This window comes from Lampris incognitus, chromosome 2, assembly GCF_029633865.1.
Source record: "Lampris incognitus isolate fLamInc1 chromosome 2, fLamInc1.hap2, whole genome shotgun sequence".
NCBI classification, from domain to species: domain Eukaryota; kingdom Metazoa; phylum Chordata; class Actinopteri; order Lampriformes; family Lampridae; genus Lampris; species Lampris incognitus.
Window position 1 is genome coordinate 6,911,756 of NC_079212.1, and position 17,337 is coordinate 6,929,092.

General features: G+C 53.5%; 1 protein-coding gene across 1 annotated transcript in view; it reads right to left on the reverse strand.

Moving 5' to 3' along the window:
* LOC130108153 (potassium voltage-gated channel subfamily D member 3-like) overlaps nucleotides 1–17,337 on the reverse strand; it is a 193,680-nt gene that overhangs the window by 5,970 nt on the left and 170,373 nt on the right. Inside the window, exon 6 of the mRNA XM_056275008.1 lies at nucleotides 4,091–4,192. Coding sequence (XP_056130983.1) covers nucleotides 4,091–4,192 — 102 coding nt within the window. The remainder of the gene's footprint in view (nucleotides 1–4,090; nucleotides 4,193–17,337) is intronic.

The window sequence follows — 17,337 nt, forward strand, 5'->3', positions numbered from 1 at the left end:
TTTGGGAAGGGGAGACGGGGATTAGAGACGAACGCCTTCACAATATGACCTTAAGGGGAATCACCTCGAGCTAACGCCGCCATATTACCCCGCCCCCCCCCTCCCCCTCCCCCTCCCCCCCCCGAGAGCCTGGAAGCAGCTCTGTTTCGGTAGCGATGCGAGACGCCACCCTGCCGCCTGTCAGAGATGCGGTCTTGCAGATGCGGTGCAGGCTTTCCACGGGTTGCATCAGTCCTCCCCGGCAGTTCGCCGTCTCCCCCAGCAGAGTCTGTCGTTGAGCCGTTTGTGTAGCAAAAGGACCCCAAAAAAAGAGAAAAATACTCTGCAGCCCCGCTGAGCGCGGCAGGTTTTGAGGACTCACGGCCGTCATGGCGCTGCCGTCGTCGGGGTGATGCCTGTTGCGGTGAGCAGAGACCTCTGCTGCCGAGAAGGGACGCTCCGGTGCCGACGGCCCGGTTCTTCCGGGGCAACGCTGTGCCCGCCTGGGCTCCCGCCGCCCGTCTGGAGGCCGCGGCCTGGACGAGCAGCGGGTGGCCGTCGCGCCCCGCGGCCCCTCCGGACCCGCTGGAGCACCGGGCGTGTTGCGTCCCCCGTACGCCGCATCCCGCTGGGTTTGCCGGCGTTTCGGGAATATTCCGGCTCGCCCGGGCCGCCGTGTGGCCGGAGAGGAGCTCGGCGTGACGTAGCGAGGTCATTACTGGGGCTGACTATTTAATTGAAAACGTGTTGGATTAATTTTTGAGAATAACGACCTGCTCTTGGACGTAGAAACCCCCCCCCCCACCGAAAGCAAGCGGACGATGGGGACGTCTAGGCAGACAGTTCCAGTGGCAGCTGTTCGAACCCTGAAACGGGTAACGGCTGTGAAGGGAGATATCAGTAATGACTCTCCTGAAATGAAGTGGTTTGGTAAAGAGACGACTGTGGGTCTTTTGTGGACACTGGACATAATGACTATTCTGTTCCCCTCAACTGTATTCAAAAGAATAACGCTGACAAAGAGCACGAGAGAGGGAGGGAGAGGAGGGAGAGAGAGCGGGAGGGAGGGGAGGGAGAGACAGAGAGGGGAGGGGAGGGAGAGAGAGAGAGAGAGGGCGGGAGGGAGAGAGAGGGAGAGGGCGGGAGGGAGGGGAGAGAGACAGAGAGGGGAAGGGAGGGAGAGAGAGGGAGGGAACGAGAGAGACAGAGGGAGGAAGAGAGAGAGAGACAGAGAGAGGGGAAGGGGGGAGAGGGAGGGAGGGGGTGGGAGGGAGGGGAGAGAGACAGAGAGAGGGAGGGAACGAGAGAGACAGAGGGAGGAAGAGAGAGAGAGAGACAGAGAGAGGGGAAGGGGGGGAGAGGGAGGGGGCAGAGAGAGAGGGAGGGGGTGGGAGGGAGGGGAGAGAGACAGAGAGAGGGAGACAGAGCGGGAGGGAGGGGAGGGAGAGACAGAGAGGGGAGGGAGAGAGAGAGAGAGAGAGAGGGCGGGAGGGAGAGAGAGAGAGAGAGGGCGGGAGGGAGAGAGAGGGAGAGGGCGGGAGGGAGGGGAGAGAGACAGAGAGGGGAAGGGAGGGAGAGAGAGGGAGAGAGGGCGGGAGGGAGAGAGAGGGAGAGGGCGGGAGGGAGGGGAGAGAGACAGAGAGGGGAAGGGAGGGAGAGAGAGGGAGGGAACGAGAGAGACAGAGGGAGGAAGAGAGAGAGAGAGAGAGACAGAGAGAGGGGAAGGGGGGGAGAGGGAGGGAGGGGGTGGGAGGGAGGGGAGAGAGACAGAGAGAGGGAGAGAACGAGAGAGACAGAGGGAGGAAGAGAGAGAGAGAGACAGAGAGAGGGGAAGGGGGGGAGAGGGAGGGGGCAGAGAGAGAGGGAGGGGGTGGGAGGGAGGGGAGAGAGACAGAGAGAGGGAGACAGAGCGGGAGGGAGGGGAGAGAGAGAGACAGAGAGAGGGGAAGGGAGGGAGAGGGAGGGGGCAGAGAGAGGGAGGGGAGAGAGACAGAGAGAGGGAGGGAACAAGAGAGACAGAGGGAGAGAGAAAGCGAGAGAGAGAGAGAGAGAGAGGGTGGGAGGGAGACAGAGGAAATGAGAGAGAGGGTGGGAGGGAGAGAGAGGGAGGGAACGACAGAGACAGTGGGAGGGAGGGGGGGAGATAGGGAGAGACAGATAGAGAGGGGGAGAGAGGGAGGGAGAGAGACAGATAGAGAGGGGGAGAGAGATAGAGAGGGAGGGAGAGAAAGGGAGAGACAGATAGAGAGGGGGGAGAGATAGAGAGGGAGGGAGAGAGAGGGAGAGACAGATAGAGAGGGGGGGAGAGAGAGATAGAGAGAGGGTGGGAGGGAGAGAGAGGGAGGGAACAACAGAGACGGCGGGAGGGAGGGGGGGAGGGAGATAGGGAGAGACAGATAGAGAGGGGGAGAGAGATAGAGAGAGAGGGAGAGACAGATAGAGAGGGGGGAGAGAGAGATAGAGGGAGGGAGGGAGGGAGGGGGAGAGAGAGATAGAGGGAGGGAGGGAGGGGGAGAGAGAGATAGAGGGAGGGAGGGAGGGAGGGAGGGGGAGAGAGAGCTTGTTTTGGAGTAACGCTAGCTGTGGGCTGGTGGTGTGTGGGTGAGTCACAGCATTTGTGTGAAGTACGGAGCTGTGAGTTGTGTTTCCTCGAGCCTGTTCTTTGGCTGGCCCCCCGTTAGGACTCGAGCTTCTCTAACGAGGAAACCGTTAGCCGCTCTGCAGAAGAGGCTGCCTGCATCCCAAAACCCCCAACAGGCCCAAACCATCAGAACTCCCTTCGCTGCTGGATGGAGGTCATGCCAGCCCGCAACGGCAGCCCTGTAAGATGGGCACCACTTTACAATAAGACATGTGGTAACTACCTCTTTTTAACTGTAACTACAGCTAATTACACAATTAGTGGTTAACAACAAACTTGTTGTTGTGTTATAAATCAGTAATAACACTTTGTTGTTGTTCCTGTCTCAGTTGACGTTGTTGGGTTGGAGTGGAAGAGTCAAATGGCTGAAGATAGATCACAACACTGCCATCTAGCGGTCGTGGGGGTTACACACAACACAACGTGTTTGTCACGAACCTTTACATGTAATCAATAAAAAATCGATACAGGGGTTTTGAGACTCGATACAGTATCACCGGCTGCACAGAATCGATACAGTGACGTCTGTGTCGATTTGAGAATCGATACAGAAGACAATGTTGCCATACTCGAGTGTATTGATTTTTTTCTTACACCCCCTACAACTAAGCTAATTAGCGAGCACATAAACCCTTTATGGGGAACACTGTTTTTTTGTATCTTTATACTTTGATACAGTTGTCAGGTGCTGAAAGGAACTGCAAACTAAGAATCTCACCGTGCCGTGTTTCATCCTGCAGAATGGACGGTTAAAGCTTTATTTGCTTACTTATGACTTTATTAACATACTAAATCCTTCGGTCATACAGTTCTGTTACTTTCACCTCTAGCCAGCATCGCTCGGGCTCTGTGTCACACTCTAACTGCTCCCCGGAACCACAAACTAGGAATAACAATCCTACTACTACATCTTTTCTATTTTTCTCTCTTTGAGGTAAAGTCCCTTAGTCAACACATCATTTACTCTAAGTGGTCCATACTATCAGTAAACACAAGAATTGTTATCAACACATCAGTGAATAAATCAATCAACATATCACTCGTAAATAACTAAATTTATACTCAAACATTATACTCTCTATTCTTATAATAATTATTAACAACACTATCAATTCAAATATCCATATCCATACATTTTAAGACACAAACTGTGTATAAACGTTCCACTTCCACATCTCTCTTTCCTGCTTTTCTTTTTCCTGTTTTTTTTCTTACTCGTGACTTTATTAACATACTAAATCCTTCGGTCATGCAGTTCCGTTACTTTCACCTCTAGCCAGCATCGCTCGGGCTCTGTGTCGCACTCTAACTGCTCCCCGGGACCACAAACCAGGAATAACAATGTAAACCTGACGATAAAGGAGATGAACTTGTTATGCTAACGTGCTAGCGTAAGTTGCAAGACCCCCCGAGTTTCTCCCAAGTTTAGAGGAGCAGCGTGGAGACGCGTTGTTCGGAGCGTGGCCTTACCGTGAGCTCCAGGGTTTCGTTGAAGAGGCCGTTGCGCTTGCTGTAGAGGAAAGCGGTGGAGCTGCCCGTCTTGGATATTCGTATCCTGGCCAGGCGGGCTTTCTGCAAAGGGCAAGAGACGGCAGACAGCAACACGTTAGTCAGTCGCTTGAACCCTGACCCCGAGTCAGAGTAACCGGATATCATTCTGACAGAAAGGGGGAAAAAAAACACCATCTTCTTTTACAGCACATATTTTTTGGCTCCCCCCCCCACCACCTTTCTCCCCAATTGTACTTGGCCAATTATCCCACTCTTCTGAGCCGTCCCGGTCTCTGCTCCACCCCCTCTGCCGATCCGGGGAGGGCTGCAGACCACCACATGCCTCCTCCCGTACATGTGGTGGAGTCACCAGCCGCTTCTTTTCACCTGACTGAGGAGTTTCACCAGGGGGACGTAGCGCATGGGAGGATCACGCTATTCCCTCCAGTTCCCACCCCCCCCCCTGAACAGGCGCCCCGACCGGCCAGAGGAGGCGCTAGTGCAGCGACCAGGACACATACCTACATCCGACTTCCCACCCCTAGACACGGCCAATTGTGTCTGTATGGATGCCCAACCTAGCTGGAGGTAACACGGGGATTCGAACCGGCGATCCCTGTGTTGGTAGGCAACGCAATAGACGGCCATTCTACCCGGACGCCCTTTTACAGCAATATTTACACATTAGCCTGGCTGCCCATCGTTCACATCACACATGCGTACTGATTCCCTGAGATTCTGATGAGGGATTTATAGCAAAACTACTGTACGAACTCTGCAGCCAGAGACGGAGAGATGCAGTACAGAGACAGAGAGACGCAGTACAGAGACAGAGAGATGCAGTACAGAGACAGAGAGACGCAGTACAGAGACAGAGAGATGCAGTACAGAGACAGAGAGATGCAGTACAGAGACGGAGATGCAGTACAGAGACAGAGAGACGCAGTACAGAGACAGACAGATGCAGTACAGAGACAGAGTGATGCAGTACAGAGACAGACAGATGCAGTACAGAGACAGAAAGATGCAGTAGAGACAGAGAGACGCAGTACAGAGACAGACAGATGCAGTACAACAGAGAGATGCAGTACAGAGACAGACAGATGCAGTACAACAGATGCAGTACAGAGACAGATGCAGTACAGAGACAGAGATGCAGTACAGAGACAGACAGATGCAGTACAGAGACAGAGATGCGGTACAGAGACAGAGAGATGCAGTACAGAGACGGAGAGATGCAGTACAGAGACAGAGAGATGCAGTCCAGAGACAGAGAGATGCAGTACAGAGACAGACAGATGCAGTACAGAGACAGAGATGCGGTACAGAGACAGAGAGATGCAGTACAGAGACAGAGAGATGCAGTACAGAGACAGACAGACGCAGTACAGAGACAGAGAGATGCAGTACAGAGACAGAGAGGTGCAGTACAGAGACAGACAGATGCAGTACAACAGAGCTATGCAGTACAGAGACAGAGAGATGCAGTACAGAGAAAGAGAGATGCAGTACAGAGACAGACAGATGCAGTACAGAGACAGAGCGATGCAGTACAGAGACAGAGCGATGCAGTACAGAGACAGAGAGATGCAGTACAGAGACAGACAGACGCAGTACAGAGACGGACAGATGCAGTACAGAGACAGAGAGACGCAGTACAGAGACAGACAGACGCAGTACAGAGACAGACAGATGCAGTACAGAGACAGAGAGATGCAGTACAGAGACAGACAGATGCAGTACAGAGACAGAGAGATGCAGTACAGAGACGGAGAGACGCAGTACAGAGACAGACAGACGCAGTACAGAGACGGACAGATGCAGTACAGAGACAGAGAGACGCAGTACAGAGACAGACAGACGCAGTACAGAGACAGACAGATGCAGTACAGAGACAGAGAGATGCAGTACAGAGACAGACAGATGCAGTACAGAGACAGAGAGATGCAGTACAGAGACGGAGAGACGCAGTACAGAGACAGACAGACGCAGTACAGAGACGGAGAGATGCAGTACAGAGACGGAGAGATGCAGTACAGAGACAGAGAGATGCAGTACAGAGACAGACAGATGCAGTACAGAGACAGAGAGATGCAGTACAGAGACAGACAGATGCAGTACAGAGACAGAGAGATGCAGTACAGAGACAGAGAGATGCAGTACAGAGACAGACAGATGCAGTACAGAGACAGAGAGATGCAGTACAGAGACAGAGAGACGCAGGACAGAGACAGAGACGCAGTACAGAGACAGACAGATGCAGTACAGAGACAGACAGATGCAGTACAGGCAAATGCAGAGTGAATTGAAGGGGTACGACTGTATCAGCGTGAAGTAATTAAAAACACTGAAGGTAATCTTCCGAGATGTATTGGTGCTGCAGAGCTCGGAAGGGAACTCGTCCCGTGGCGGGGCGAGAGTGGAAGGGAACTCGTCCCGTGGCGGGGCGAGAGTGGAAGGGAACTCGTCCCGTGGAGGGGCGAGAGATGAAGGGAACTCGTCCCGTGGTGGGGCGAGAGTGGAAGGGAACCCGTCCCGTGGCAGGGCGAGAGTGGAAGGGAACCCGTCCCCTGGCGGGGCGAGAGTGGAAGGGAACTCGTCCCGTGGCGGGGCGAGAGTGGGAGGGAACTCGTCCCGTGGCGGGGCGAGAGTGGAAGGGAACTCGTCCCGTGGCGGGGCGAGAGTGGAAGGGAACCCCTCCCGTGGAGGGGCGAGAGTGGAAGGGAACCCGTCCCGTGGCGGGGCGAGAGTGGAAGGGAACTCGTCCTGTGGTGGGGCGAGAGTGGAAGGGAACTTGTCCCGTGGTGGGGCGAGAGTGGAAGGGAACTCGTCCCGTGGAGGGGCGAGAGTGGAAGGGAACTCGTCCCGTGGCGGGGCGAGAGTGGAAGGGAACTCGTCCCGTGGCGGGGCGAGAGTGGAAGGGAACTCGTCCCGTGGCGGGGCGAGAGTGGAAGGGAACTCGTCCCTTGGCGGGGCGAGAGTGGGGGGGAACTCGTCCCGTGGCGGGGCGAGAGTGGAAGGGAACTTGTCCCGTGGTGGGACGAGACTGGAAGGGAACTCGTCCCGTGGCGGGGCGAGAGTGGAAGGGAACTCGTCCCGTGGCGGGGCGAGAGTGGAAGGGAACTCGTCCCGTGGCGGGGCGAGAGTGGAAGGGAACTCGTCCCGTGGCGGGCGAGAGTGGAAGGGAACTCGTCCCGTGGCGGGGCGAGAGTGGAAGGGAACCCGTCCCGTGGAGGGGCGAGAGTGGAAGGGAACCCGTCCCGTGGCGGGGCGAGAGTGGAAGGGAACTCGTCCCGTGGCGGGGCGAGAGTGGAAGGGAACTCGTCCCGTGGCGGGACGAGACTGGAAGGGAACTCGTCCCGTGGCGGGGCGAGAGTGGAAGGGAACTCGTCCCGTGGCGGGGCGAGAGTGGAAGGGAACTCGTCCCGTGGCGGGGCGAGAGTGGAAGGGAACTCGTCCCGTGGCGGGGCGAGAGTGGAAGGGAACTCGTCCCGTGGCGGGGCGAGAGTGGAAGGGAACTCATCCCGTGGCGGGCGAGAGTGGAAGGGAACTCGTCCTGTGGTGGGGCGAGAGTGGAAGGGAACTCGTCCCGTGGCGGGGCGAGAGTGGAAGGGAACTCGTCCCGTGGCGGGGCGAGAGTGGGGGGGAACTCGAACTCGTCCCGTGGCGGGGCGAGAGTGGAAGGGAACTCGTCCCGTGGTGGGGCGAGAGTGGAAGGGAACTCGTCCCGTGGCGGGGCGAGAGTGGAAGGGAACTCGTCCCGTGGCGGGGCGAGAGTGGAAGGGAACTCGTCCCGTGGCGGGGCGAGAGTGGAAGGGAACTCGTCCCGTGGCGGGCGAGAGTGGAAGGGAACTCGTCCCGTGGTGGGGCGAGAGTGGAAGGGAACTCGTCCCGTGGTGGGGCGAGAGTGGAAGGGAACTCGTCCCGTGGCGGGGCGAGAGTGGAAGGGAACTCGTCCCGTGGCGGGGCGAGAGTGGAAGGGAACTCGTCCCGTGGCGGGACGAGACTGGAAGGGAACTCGTCCCGTGGCGGGGCGAGAGTGGAAGGGAACTCGTCCCGTGCCCGTGGCGGGGCGAGAGTGGAAGGGAACTCGTCCCGTGGCGGGGCGAGAGTGGAAGGGAACCCGTCCCGTGGCGGGGCGAGAGTGGAAGGGAACTCGTCCCGTGGCGGGGCGAGAGTGGAAGGGAACTCGTCCCGTGGCGGGACGAGACTGGAAGGGAACTCGTCCCGTGGCGGGGCGAGAGTGGAAGGGAACTCGTCCCGTGGCGGGGCGAGAGTGGAAGGGAACTCGTCCCGTGGCGGGGCGAGAGTGGAAGGGAACTCGTCCCGTGGCGGGCGAGAGTGGAAGGGAACTCGTCCCGTTGCGGGGCGAGAGTGGAAGGGAACTCGTCCCGTGGCGGGGCGAGAGTGGAAGGGAACTCGTCCCGTGGCGGGGCGAGAGTGGGGGGGAACTCGTCCCGTGGCGGGGCGAGAGTGGAAGGGAACTCGTCCCGTGGCGGGACGAGACTGGAAGGGAACTCGTCCCGTGGCGGGGCGAGAGTGGAAGGGAACTCGTCCCGTGGCGGGGCGAGAGTGGAAGGGAACTCGTCCCGTGGCGGGGCGAGAGTGGAAGGGAACTCGTCCCGTGGCGGGGCGAGAGTGGAAGGGAACTCGTCCCGTGGCGGGACGAGACTGGAAGGGAACTCGTCCCGTGGCGGGGCGTGAGTGGAAGGGAACTCGTCCCGTGGCGGGGCGAGAGTGGAAGGGAACTCGTCCCGTGGCGGGGCGAGAGTGGAAGGGAACTCGTCCCGTGGCGGGGCGAGAGTGGAAGGGAACTCGTCCCGTGGCGGGGCGAGAGTGGAAGGGAACTCGTCCCGTGGCGGGGCGAGAGTGGAAGGGAACTCGTCCCGTGCCGGGCGAGAGTGGAAGGGAACTCGTCCCGTGGCGGGGCGAGAGTGGAAGGGAACCCGTCCCGTGGAGGGGCGAGAGTGGAAGGGAACCCGTCCCGTGGCGGGGCGAGAGTGGAAGGGAACTCGTCCCGTGGCGGGGCGAGAGTGGAAGGGAACTCGTCCCATGGCGGGGCGAGAGTGGAAGGGAACTCGTCCCGTGGTGGGGCGAGAGTGGAAGGGAACTCGTCCCGTGGCGGGGCGAGAGTGGAAGGGAACTCGTCCCGTGGCGGGGCGAGAGTGGAAGGGAACCCGTCCCGTGGCGGGGCGAGAGTGGAAGGGAACTCGTCCCGTGGCGGGGCGAGAGTGGAAGGGAACTCGTCCCGTGGCGGGGCGAGAGTGGAAGGGAACTCGTCCCGTGGTGGGGCGAGAGTGCCTCGGCCTTGTTTATGCAGAATGAATCAGGGAAGTGTCCAAACCCATAATGCTCTACATCCCCCGGTCCTAACACACTATGTTGCTGTCAGCTCGGATACGTCTCCCCTAATCCGTCCCAACGTGTACGGCAGTGTCAAACCCACTCTCCCTCCTGCTCGCTCCCCGAAACCTTCGAGAGGCACGTCTGAAGGAGGACGGGGACCGAGGCGAAGACACGGAACAAAGAAGAAACTTGAGGGACTCGGCAAGAAGGGAACAAAGGAAAGCGGCGCGGCCCTCTGAGTGAACTCTCCATTATTAACATGTACCATGCGCTTTCTGCCAGCTGCAACAAAGAGAATAGATTCTGCCCCGAACATCCCGGCTTGCACCGCGGCCGCGGTGTGTCTGTGTGTGTGTCTGTGTGCGGATGCATGTATGCAGGCCTTATGCACACAAGTCCTCGCTCCACTCTCTAATCTGCATACATCTACATAGGCTCCATATATCAGCAGAGATAACTGGAGCCTCCTGCCCCGACACAGCGTGCGTATGGTAATATATGGTAATGGAGGCCCCGCTCTCCGTTCGGGCTCCATTTCAAGAGGGCCGAGACAGGCTGGCCTGTTCTTACTGATGCTTTGGCACTGTCAAACTTCTTTTTTGAATCTAACGGAAGCGGGGCCCGGGGGGGTATGAAATGGACTTCTGTGGCAAACCCGTAAGCAGAAAAGCACACACAAACAAGACAACGCTGCTTTGGACTCACACCTGAACAACTTCAGCACGGAGTTCTTGGCGCGGCAGTTGTGTAGTCGTCTTCCTCGGCGGGTCAGTGTCTCGGTTGTGTTGAACCCTCCGGTTTTTATTCTACTCGAAGTACTGTAGGTGCCACTTTATAATAAGGCGTACTTGGTAAGGGTTTCAAGTGGTTATGAATGACTCCATGGTTTTCCTAAAGCCGCTTAATAACTCATTTAATAAAGCATCATAGGGGCGTCCGGGTGGCGTGGCGGTCTATTCCGTCGCCTACCAACACAGGGATCGCCGGTTCGAATCCCTGCGTTACCTCCGGCTTGGTCGGGCATCCCTACAGACACAACTGGCCGTGTCTGCGGGTGGGAAGCCAGATGTGGGTGTGTGTCCTGGTCGCTGCACTAGCGCCTCCTCTGGTCAGTCAGGGCGCCTGTTCTGAGGGGAGGGAGGACTAGGGGGAACAGTGTGATCCTCCCACGTGCTACGTCCCCCTGGTGAAACTCCTCACTGTCAGGTGAAAAGAAGCGGCTGGCGACTCCACATGTATGGGAGGAGGCATGTGGTAGTCTGCAGCCCTCCCCTGGTCAGCGGGCGGGTGAGGGGGCAGCGACCGGGACGGCTCCGAAGAGTGGGGTAGTTGGCCAATACAACTGGGGAGAAAAAGGGATAGTAAATAAATAAAGCATTATAAATCAGTGTTAAGACGTTATAACACATTAATAACTGGAAGAGTGCTCTCGGTAGAGTGCAGCTCTCCGCCAGGCGGGCCTCCTCTCCTCCGGTGTTTGGAGTTGGGCAACAAACCAGCTGAGGAGTTAGCACTCAGCTGTGGTATAAAACAGGCTTTTATAAGGCTGTAAATCACCGCAGCCATGAGAGGTCCTCGATCATACGGTCATAACTGTGCACAAACATTAATAGGCTGACAGGCCCAGTAGCATGGAGGTTAGCGGTGGACACACACACACACACACAAACCAGTGTGTTTCCTGCCACTATAAGACTTGTGCAGCGCTCAAGTTGATGAAATGAGAAATATGGGGGAAAAGCTCTCAATATACAGCGCTCGAACTAAAAACGAATCTACCCAATCAAAACATTTTGCCTGTCAGTCTGTGGATGTGCAGCCTCCTAGGTGGACCCTCACACAAGTCGACCAAGTCTGACATGAACTGGCACCTCCCCAACAGAAAAGGCTTGCTATGCGACCAGAGGGCGGCACGGCGGCACAGTGGTTAGCGCCGTCGCCTCACAGCGAGAAGGTCCTGGGTTCCAACCCCGGGGTTGTCCAACCTTGGGAGGTCCTCCCAGGTCCGTCTTCTGTTTACCAACGCCCGTCGCTAACAGAGCCATAGGTATGCGTGGCTCTCCTGTGCTCCGATGTCCAGCCGGGCCCGTCGCCATCGGAGCTATCGGTTTGCATTTGTTTAGCAGCGACGGTGGTTGGGGGTGTTAGTTTGGACTTCATCGTTCAGCGGTGATGAGAGTGGTTGGAGCCGTTAGCGAGCGACTGTTGTTCTTGGAGGCTAGGCTTCTGGAGTCTCCTGGCTAGAGATGAAAGGACGGCATTGTAAGTGGGAGATAGGTGGTGTCGCAGACCTCCTCCTCTGCTGAGGGATGGTTTTTCCAGTTTCACATAGATGGCTTCCTTCACCCCTCTTTCAAACCATCTGTCTTCCCTGTCCAAAATGTGTACGTTGCTGTGCTGGAAGGAGTCTGTCTTCTCCTTTAGGTGTAGATAGACTGCTGAGTCTTGTCCTGAGGAGTTTGGCCTTCTGTGTTGGGCCATCCGTTTGTGTAGTGGTTGTTTGGTTTCTCCTATGTATAGGTCAGTGCAATCCTCATTGCATTGTACGGCATACACCAGATTGCTGTTCCGGGTGTGTGGTACACGGTCTTTGGGATGAACCAGTCTTTGTGGGAGTGTGTTGCTGGGTTTGAAGTATACCGGGATGCGGTGTTGGTTGAAAATTCTCCTGAGTTTCTCGGAGACCCCAGAAACATACAGGATGACTGTGCTCTTCCTTCTGTTCCTTCTCTCCTCGTCGCCCACCCGGTTGGTCTTTCTGGAACGTCTTGCGGTTTTCACAAAGGTCCAACCGGGGGAGCTGCAGGTTTTTAAAGCTCCCCTCAGGTGTTTGTGTTCTTCCCGTCGGGCCCGAGTGCTGCTGGGCACCTCGTCAGCTCTGTGTTGTTCTGATGGCGCCCAGTTTGTGTTCCAGAGGGCGGTGTGAGTCGGAAGGCAGATACTGTTTTCGGTACATTCCTCTGTGCTCTTCTCTTTCACCCTCCCTCCACCTCTCCATGCCCCCTCTCTGCCCTCACACTCCAGCACCTCTGTTTCTTTTGTGTGAGTGCAGTCTTCCCAGAAGGCCTTTGGGGATAACTGCTCTTTGTGTTCTGGCATTGAGCTCGGCCAACCCCGGAGTGTCTGAGCAGGGTCAAGGTACAAGCGGCGGCCTTCGACTGTCTCGTATCTTGGTTACGGCTGCTGGGCAGCGCCGTGGCAACAGAGGAGGTGTTAGGAACATGTCCCGCTAGATTGACCCCTGCTTCTGCCGTTCTCTCACAGATTCCCGGAGCCTCTGGGGCCCCGGATGCCAGTTTCAGAGTCCCATCTGTGCCTTCAGGCGCAGCCGCGGCACGACAGACTGAGCCCGGATTGCTGCTGAGGCATCAGTGAGAACACACAGGAGGAGACAGTTTTCTCACACACACACACACACACACACACACACACACACACACACACACACACACGCACACATACACATGTACACACACCCACGTATGCACACGTACACATACATGCAGGCGTGCATGCACACACGTGCACACACATACACATATACACACATACACACCCATGCGTGCATGCATACGCGCACACACAAACACGTACATGCATGCACGTAGACACACATACATACACACAGAAGTACTGGGGGATTATTGATTATTGCAACATGCATGCTACATCCAGCACGCACACACACACACACACACAAACAGTGAGTGTAGAGTAAATCAATCCATTGTGTTTGAGGTCACACAGGTTTGCAGTCATTTAGTTCTGCGTCCACATAAACAGCTCTCACGTATAGGATAACCCCACGTAAAGGATAACTCACATATAGGATAGCTCACATTTAGGGTAACGGATAACTCCACGTATAGGATAACTCCACGTATAGGTTCTGTTCTTTATTCTGAGTCTCATCAGCAGCCAGTCAGACTAGCTTGGTCTAGTCAGAAAGGCACGAACTGAGGAAGCCTCTTGGATGAGAGGCGAAACGTCTTCACGGATATATACCAAGTCCAGTTGCACCTGATTCAACTCCTTTGGATAACCACGTATAGGATAACCACGTATAGGATAACACCACATATAGGATAACACATATAGGATAACGCCATGTATAGGATAACTCTACATATAGGATAACTCCACGTATAGGATAACACCACATATAGGATAACACATATAGGATAACGCCATGTATAGGATAACTCCACGTATAGGATAACTCAACGTATAGGATAACACATATAGGATAGCCCCACGTATAGGATAACTCCACATATAGGATAACACATATAGGATAACTCCACGTATAGGATAACACATATAGGATAACGCCATGTATAGGATAACTCCACATATAGGATAACACACATAGGATAACGCCATGTATAGGATAACCCCACATATATGATAACACATATAGGATAGCTCCACGTATAGGATAATTCCACGTATAGGATAACTCCACATATAGGATAACACATATAGGATAACTCCACGTATAGGATAACTCCACATATAGGATAACTCCACGTATAGGATAAATCCACATACAGGATAACACATATAGGGTAAGTCCACATATAGGATAACTCACGTATAAGATAACTCCACATATAGGATAACTCACATATAGGATAACTCCATGTATAAGATAACCCCACGTATAGGATAACTCACATATAGGATAACTCACATATAGGATAACTCCACATATAGGATAACTCACATATAGGATAACTCCACATATAGGATAACTTCATGTATACGATAACCCCAACATATAGGATAACTTCACATATAGGATAACTCACATATAGGATAACTCCACATATAGGATAACTCACATATAGGATAACTCACATATAGGATAGCTCCACATATATGATAACCCCATGTATAGGATAACTCACATATAGGATAACTCCATTGTAGGATAACTCCACAAGGTGTTTGCTGAAAGGCTCCATAATTCATCCAGCGTTCATCTACATGCTTTATACCCAGGCCACTTGCCATGGATTAAAAAATTCACAGCCCTCTTATAGTCGAACTTTAATCATTTTCAAAGGTAAGTGTGTGCCAGAGCGCCGCACGTCCCATTAATAACGAAATCCCTCACAATAAATTAGTAACTTTACTGCAGTGAATAAATCAGCAGGCCTACGAGATTTGTACAGGAGCTTCAGACATCACAAATAACTGTAAAAAGAATAGACTCCCCGTGAACAAATCACGCAGGTGATGTTTAACGCGGCCGTTTGAGACGGCTCAGGGATCCGACACACTTAACTGTCAACAATAACGTGGTCCTGTTTCAGGTGTTTCTTGTTTCATTTGTTTCAGTTGTTTCCGGTGTTTCAGTTTTTCCAGTTGTTTCAGTTGTTTCGGGTGTTTTAGTTGTTTCAGTTATTTCAGTTTCAGCTGTTTCAGTTGTTTCGGGTGTTTGTTATTTCATTTGTTTCGGGTGTTTCGAGTGTTTCAGTTGCTTCAGTTATTTCATTTGTTTCAGTTTCAGTTGTTTCGGGTGTTTCAGTTGTTTTAGCTGTTTCTGTTGTTTCAGTTGTTTTAGCTGTTTAAGTTGTTTCAGTTATTTCAGTTGTTTTAGTGGTTTCAGATGTTTCAGTTGTTTCAGTTATTTCAGTTGTTTTAGTGGTTTCAGTTGTTTTAGCTGTTTCAGTTGTTTCAGTTATTTCAGTTGTTTTAGTGGTTTCAGTTGTTTTGTTTCAGTGGTTTCAGTTATTTCAATTGTTTTAGTGGTTTCAGATGTTTCAGTTGTTTTAGTGGTTTCAGTTGTTTTAGCTGTTTCAGTTGTTTCAGTTATTTCAGTCGTTTTAGTGGTTTCAGATGTTTCAGTTATTTCAGTTGTTTCAGTTGTTTTGTTTCAGTGGTTTCAGTTATTTCAATTCTTTTAGTGGTTTCAGTTGTTTCAGATGTTTCAGTTATTTCAGTTGTTTTAGTTATTTCAGTTATTTCAGTTGTTTTAGTTATTTCAGTTATTTCAGTTGTTTTAGTTATTTCAGTTGTTTCAGGTGTTTTAGCTGTTTCAGTTATTTCAGTTATTTCAATTGTTTTAGCTGTTTCAGTTGGTTAAGTTATTTCAGGTGTGTTAGCTTTTTCAGTTATTTCAGTTGTTTTAGTTATTTCAGTTGTTTCAGGTGTTTTAGCTGTTTCAGTTGGTTAATTTATTTCAGGTGTGTTAGCTTTTTCAGTTATTTCAGGTGTTTCAGTTATTTCAATTGTTTTAGCTGTTTCAGTTGGTTAAGTTATTTCAAGTGTTTTAGCTGTTTCAGTGGTTTTAGTGGTTTCAATTGTTTTGTTTTAGTTGTTTCAGTTATTTCAGCTGTTTCAGCATCATGAAAGCGCCGAAGCTGTGTGAAAAACATCTTCCCTTACTCCCCCTTCCTGCCACGCAGCCCTGGTGTAAGATTCAATGGGACTTTAAAAATTGCGGCTAATGATTCGAGGCAGCACCATCGCTTCATTTAACATCATCCGCTGCCAGCTGAGAGGTCCAGCCTGGCGCATCTTCAAATGACGGGAAAAGAAGAAAGAGCAGATATCTGCTTTGCTCCAACGCCACACTTCAAAGAGCCGAGCCAGGAAGTTGTGGCAGGATTCACTTTCTTGCTGGAGTAAAAGTTTCAAACTCACGGCACCTGGTGAGTTAAAACTTTGTTAAACTGCGTGTGTGGGATTTGGATCTAGCAAGAAGTGGAGCAGCGGGGCCAAGAGACCGGATCCGCCTCAGGCCTGCCTCGCAACCACACAACTGAAATCAGAGACCATCTGACAAGAAAGCCCCCCCCCACCCCCCACACACATGCATAGTCACACACACACATATCCAGAAAGAAACACACACACACACACACACACAGAAAAACACCCCCCCCCACACACACACACCCAGAAAGACACCCCCCCCACACACACACACCCAGAAAGACCCCCCCCCACACACACACCCAGAAAGACCCCCCCACACACACCCAGAAAGACCCCCCCACACACACACACACACCCAGAAAGACCCCCCCCACACACACACACACACACACTGATGATAAGTAGAGTTCTCCTTTGCGCTGCATGTTATGTATGAAAGTGGCCGGTGTAAAGCACTGGATGTTGTGTGAAGTGCAGGATGTTGTGTGTGAAGCGCAGGATGTTGTGTGAAGCGCTGGATGTTGTGTGTGTAGCGCTGGATGTTGTGTGTGAAGCGCTGGATGTTGTGTGTGAAGCGCTGGATGTTGTGTGTGAAGCACAGGACGATGGATGGACAGAATTGATGGTGAACAAGTCAGACAGAGGTGTCTGGCTCAGCCAGGGCTGCCTGTGCAGAATGGAGGCTTAGTCTCGACCTAACACCACTCAGAGAAGACCCATTCACCAGAGGATTAGCTCCTCTTTACAGGCAGCAGAGAGAGGTGCAGCAGGGAGAGGTGCAGCAGACAGGTGCAGCAGAGAGAGGTGCAGCAGGGAGAGGTGCAGCAGAGAGAGAGGCAGCAGAGAGAGATGCAGCAGAGAGAGGTGCAGCAGAGAGAGGTGCAGCAGACAGGTGCAGCAGAGAGAGGTGCAGCAGACAGGTGCAGCAGACAGATGCAGCAGACAGGTGCAGCAGAGAGAGGTGCAGCAGAGAGGTGCAGCAGAGAGGTGCAGCAGACAGGTGCAGCAGAGAGGTGCAGCAGAGAGAGATGCAGCAGACAGGTGCAGCAGAGAGAGGTGCAGCAGAGAGAGGTGCAGCAGACAGAGATGCAGCAGACAGGTGCAGCAGAGAGAGGTGCAGCAGAGAGAGGTGCAGCAGACAGGTGCAGCAGAGAGAGGTGCAGCAGACAGGTGCAGCAGACAGATGCAGCAGACAGGTGCAGCAGAGAGAGGTG